Genomic DNA, 6000 nt, shown 5'->3' with positions numbered 1-6000 from the left:
AAAGGATTATTGAAAATTATCGCAAAAAATAGCTGCTTGTTTTGGTTGCTGGTGTGCCACAGGATTTCTTTCAAAGGAAAAAGTGGACCTTGGCTCAAAAAAATTTGAAAAACACAGATTTAGATGAACCTTTGAAGACTTGAAATCCTGTGAGAACATGATCCGGATGAATGAGAATCTTTACAATTCATTGAGGTGTATATAAAAGGACTGCACCACTACTTACAAGAATAATATATTCCAAAAATCAAAGATTTGACAGGGCTCTAGATTAATTTACCTACTCTGGCTCCAAAGTCTTTTAGGAAAAAATAAAAAATATATTTGTGTTCTTTGCTTTACATGTTGATTACTTGGTAACTCTTCCTATAGATTTTTTAAAGTTTAGGGTATTTTTATTGACATGCCCAGATGCAATTGAGATTCACAGATTTAATGATTGTTGCATTTCGTTTTTAATACAAAAAAGACATGTTTTCTTTCTCCAGCTATCAAATTTGGTCGAAAGCTAAAAATCAAAACATTTCCCATCATAATTTTGGAACATCTGACCTTTTTGTACTAAAAAACTTAGTGATCCTATAATTACACAAATGTAACGAAAAACTCTGTACAGGCAGTTACAATTAAAGAAATTTTATTCATGACAACAAAAGAGTCAAAACTTGTCCTTTTCCATCTATTGCAGTCATCAGAGAAGGCAGGGTTTTACCTTTGTCCTCTAACAGCAAATATCTATTTTTTGCATGAGAAAAAATGGATGAAGTTCTTGAATAAACTTGGTGGAAGTCAAAAAAATATTAATAAACACACTTACGTTTAAGTGTTGAGGTAATGTGTAAAACACTGTTCATGAATGGGCATATTACAATCATTCTAACATAAAGTATGTACATGAGCACCCACATGACTTTTCTATTGCACAGCATCATCACTGCAAAAGAGGACACTTGATAAGAACATGTAATTAACACTTGAGTAAAGATGATTTTCAGGTGATGCTTTGGACTTTAAATAGCAGAAATCTGTAGATGGAGAGCAGGAATTTGTTTTTTTCCCCCCCCAGAGTAGTTGGCACTTTTAGCCTGCAGATTCAGAGTCCTGCAGCATCTACAGCAGATCAGTTACAACACAGCTGGAGCACTGTCAGAAAGAGCCTGTTATTTACAGAGGAATGACTTGATTAAATAATGACAGACATAAACAAAAAATGGGAATAAATTTCTATTTAAAAAAAAAAAAACATATCTGTGTCAGATACATCTTTGACCTCTCATCAACTTAGACACTTCATGAGGGCAAAAGGTGTACATCCGTTTACTGATATTTCGAAGCCATCACTTTGTTTTCAGTGTCTTTATCTTTATTCCATGAAAAGTGCGACGTAAGCTCAGCTTTTTACAATGTTGGAAAGCGTCCTGCAGACAGAAACGTCTGACAAACCGATGACCGAGAAGTGTCCAAGAAAAAGTGCTTCATTCTTTTTTTTTATATCAATAAACATTAAAAGTAACACTCCTATAGCGAACATCTTTAAATATCTTTTTTTTTTGATATAGTGCAACAACAGACGGATAAAAAAAGGGGGAATGCTAATATTAATCTGCAGGCAATCAAAGCTCTTTAAACATCTAATAAGTTTTTACATTTTCTTTTGCCACAGAAGCAAAACAGTTAGGAAGGCAACTCAATGATTGATGCATGAACACAAACATGCCAACATTATACACAGCGCTCTTTTATAGAAATAAATAGCAGAATTATCTTTTACCTCTTCTTAAATAATTTCCATCTCTATATGACTCTGATGCACAGTTAATATAAAGTATCTATTACTCAACTGCAATTTCAACACTACTGTTATACTTAATATAATTCTCTATGTTTATCTTTCATTCACCTTTGGAAAAAACAAATTTGTATATAATGAAGACCTGTAAACGTCCAACATTCCCACTCAGAATTTGACATTAAAATAGTATATAACGTTACATGTTGATAGATTTTTTTTTCTATGCAAACCTTTTGTACAGAGTTGCTGATAACGTAAGTAAGATTGTCAAAAACTTAAAATCAGCAGGTGCTTTTGTCCAGATTGTCCCAATGGACTGTCAGTATTTATGTGTGGGGTATTAATGGAAGAACATCATTTCACCAGAAATAAATAGTTTTTACAAGACCATAATCAGAAGCTGGCTTGTTTTTACATAAACATTTTTAAATATTTAATTTAAAGAGTTCACTTAGCACTTTTAGAAAGTCGACGTGTTTATTTTTTATTTTTTTTACAGTAATCATTACAATCATGTCTGCAAGATTTCCTTTAGTATAATTGCAGTACGGTAAAGGAATATTGCACTTGTTTTTAAAACTAGGGGGAACATTTCCAGACAGATAATTAAAAAAAAAAAAGCTGTGCAAAATAATTCTAGCCTTTTTTTTTGGTCCACATTGTGAGGTAAATCTCACAAAAAATGCTGGAAACAGCTACCCATTAAAAGATTGTTTATGTCCCTAGCTCCCTGTTGTGTCTTTCTGCTTTAAAACGTGTAATTTTTACAACCATAATGATTTGCAACAAACGTCTGGTTGGTGATCTGATGTGAGAAGATCTCTGACCCACAGGGATTAAACTCCTAAAAAGGAAACAGCGTGTCACGGCACTGTCCTGTTTGACTCACAGCAGTCACACTCAGAGGGTATTGCTAATCATCCTTTGACATTCTGCAGATATAATTAGATCACTGTCATCATTTTGTGGACGCTTTTTTTGTGTGTGTTTATTTTTGTTTCAGGTTGCAAAGGATGAGTCTGCATCTGTATGAGAGATGTCATTACATGGAAATACCAGCAGATGGAGGCAGAGGATCTCAGACTTGTGTTTGGATTGGCCCTGGTGTGTTTGGAAACTCAAACCATGTAGGAACACATTCAGAGTGGGATTATGTTCTGGGAGAGCTGTTTCCATTCACATCAGTCCCATATATTGCATGCCCCTCCCCCATTTCCCTGTTATTGGCACAGAAGAAAACGTTCACTGGACATACACAGTTACAAACATAACACTGCCTTCTGTATTCTGACATAAACACGTCCCAACAGGACCGATGACCCAAAAACACTGAGTCCAGATGAGAGACTTGGTTCTGTCCGCATGTGGAAGCAGAGGATAGTTAAAAGAGGTGATTTACATGGCTGCAACGCTGCAGAGAAGCTGTCTCTACTTCCTCCGTGCATGGAGCGGCTGCAGCACTTCTGAGTTTCTGGGCGGAAGCCTAAAAAGCTCATTAAGTTGACCTTTGTGTTCACTTTCCTCCTCAGCCGCACAAAAGAAGCTAACCCATTGAGTATGTGAGGTCAAAGCTCTTGGGAAAGCTGCTGTTTTTATGTACATCTTTTCAAATTTACTTGACAACCGTCCTCTTAGCTGTTGAGACTGAAGGTACTTGATGTATGCAGGAAGAGGAAATGCAGCTCCAGATGCTGTGTGCGACGACAGACCCCTTTTCTGAAATAACCAACACCACAAAGGAGTCCGAGAGTTGCTGTCGTTCTGGAGTTGTTATTTCAAAACTGTCTTCTTATTTGAAACACGTAACCGCTGCGAGTCTGATGGCAACAGAAACCTTAAGTTAGCCTTAATCACATTTTTAGATTTAGATCATTACCTCTCGACAAAAGGACTCAGAGCTTTGGACCAAGTCTTGTTTGTGCTGTTGTTGCACATGGATTCAACTCCGGGAAATAAGCTCTGAGCAGGTGGACCCTTTTTGAGTAACGGCAGCTTAGATTTGCCCTCTCAAGAACTTAGACATCCACCAAGAGGGTTAGCAGAGACTGTCTGCTTTCACGTGGAGAATCTTGGAGAATCCAGGCCTTTTCTTCAGAGCCTGAAAGAAAACAAGAAGTGTATTGATAAAAATGGTAGGATCTATTATATTCTAAGCAATCTTTTCAACTTTTCAGTTGATGCGCTAAAATGACTGAGCTCTAGCAAACCTATTTTTTCATTAGCTCGTTTTTGCAGAAAGAAGAGCCAACGAATCACATCTCTTTGCAACTTTTGGAAGGCTTGTTACAGTGTGCCTCCTCTCACTTTCCAAAAAAACATACTGGAGTCTGACTCATCCCAACTCACAAACAAAAGTGGACATTCCAAAGCCTTTCATATCTCAGATTTTGTGTGGTCAGCATTGGAATAGCTCAGAATAAAACTCTCCTGGTGTGAATTAATAGCGGGACACATACACAAACAATCACCAGGCTTCACTGGCTGCTACAAGGGATCCAGGAATCCAACAAGACCAACTTAAAAAAAAAGAGCCCAACTAAACAGTATTTAAACAGCTAATACATGTTAGCAATTAAACCGATAATTCAACGTCTCTGTTGATGAATGAGAGTGTATCCAGTGAAAGAAGAAAGAAGGGCATGCAGTTGACATGTGGCATTGGCAAAAGGTTTTTGTTCCAACTGATGGCCGACTTCAAGTTGGGCTGCCACCAGGTATGTCATGTCAGAGTGCAGTTTAATTGGTAGGTATGGAAAATGAAACAGGCGTTGCCTCTGACAGTATGTCTTAACTGTTAAAAATGTGCCTTTAGAAGTTAAAAGACAACTTTTTAGGGCATTACGACCAGTAACAGCATCTAATTGGCCAGTTTATAACTTGAATAACTTGCACTACAGAAAACAAATCATGAAAGGCAACCAGAGCAAGAATGGTTATTCTGACAAATATAATGACAGAGTAATTGTTGTTTATTTCTGAATAGATGGGATTTTTGCTATTTGGAGCCAGCATGTACTTCGTGTTTGGGGAGGAGTCAGTCCAATTCAATTCAATTCAATTCAATTCAATTCAATTTTATTTGTATAGCCCAAAATCACCACAACAGTCGTCTCGATGGGCTTCGAAGTGAAACATGAACTCAAAAGGATCATGAATACATAGAGTTCAATAGGAAAATATTAAAATGAACTAACAAACTGACTAAGCTATACTGGCATCCCTGCCCTTAGACTCCCCTTCGCGGTAAGGAAAAGTCCTGTCCAGTACTCATATAGTCAGTGATCAGAACTGATGATCATTTGCCCTTATGACTTGCCATAGAGGTAATGCTTAAATCCAAGCTAACCTTTGTAAAATAAAACTCCTATCAGATGAATCATGTGCTGTTCAGCTCCAAAAGAAGCAGCAAAAGAAGAATGTATTTCACTTTAGTCGAGAATCTAAAATGACGAGAAACATAACACTTCTGTTCAAATGTTTACAGTAAAATCTTCTCTGAACATCAAGCTCACTTGGCAGAGCAGCTACATGTCCACAACTTCTGCATGACCAGCCTGTTACACATGTAACATATCTATACTGTGAATGTTCTGTGAGACACAAGGCTGTTTACCTGCAGCTTGTTAACCATCTCATCAAAGAGTTTTCTCGCCTCTGGGCTGTTGGGATCCTCAAAGTAATCCTCGATTCCAATCTGAACCACAATAGATTTAAGGTTCCGACAAACACCTGTTGAAATTTAAAAGATTTAAGATGCATGGTGACTTCAAAAAAGAAAGATTTACATAGTGTCAAAATATATAAAGCAAAAAATGACAGAAGTTTGACAAACAACAACCTTTCTACTTTTAGATTAGAGTTCTTTAATAAAACAGACAAAAAAAGAGAAATACTGGTACATCTCTATTTGTTTAAGGATTTTATAAACTTACTGTTAAAGTGGAGGAGGGCTTTTGGGGTGACTGGTGTGGAACTTAACACCAGCATCTCCAGACCCTTCAAGCCTTCTCTGCAAACTTCTGCTGCCACCTCCTGGTTGATTTCACTCACATGGTCTAACTCTAACACCTGAAGGCGCATGCAGTTCCTTGCTGCACAGACAGAAGAGATGGAGATGTAAAGGTAGGATTGAAAACTTTGCAGACTTGCATAAAGACATTGTGTTCTGTTTGTCTTTTTTATGGGCTAGAAGGATTCAAAGGTTTGTT

General features: G+C 37.1%; 1 protein-coding gene across 2 annotated transcripts in view; it reads right to left on the bottom strand.

Moving 5' to 3' along the window:
- Positions 1–1976: 1976 nt before the first annotated feature.
- The window catches only part of LOC101169271 (F-box only protein 41), a 45518-nt gene continuing 41494 nt past the window's right edge, over positions 1977–6000 (bottom strand). For both annotated transcript variants that reach the window (XM_020703410.3, XM_023957195.2), the window contains exons 12-14: positions 5725–5883; positions 5406–5521; positions 1977–3890 (exon numbers count right to left, since the gene is read on the bottom strand). In XM_020703410.3, the coding sequence (XP_020559069.1) occupies positions 3828–3890; positions 5406–5521; positions 5725–5883 (338 nt within the window). In that variant the 3' untranslated portion in view covers positions 1977–3827. The remainder of the gene's footprint in view (positions 3891–5405; positions 5522–5724; positions 5884–6000) is intronic.

The sequence above is a fragment of the Oryzias latipes genome, chromosome 1 (genome assembly GCF_053564925.1).
Source record: "Oryzias latipes strain Hd-rR chromosome 1, Olatipes_Hd-rR_3.1".
NCBI lineage: Eukaryota > Metazoa > Chordata > Actinopteri > Beloniformes > Adrianichthyidae > Oryzias > Oryzias latipes.
The sequence above is the reverse complement of the archived record's forward strand: the minus strand, read 5'-3'. Positions and strand labels throughout refer to the sequence as shown.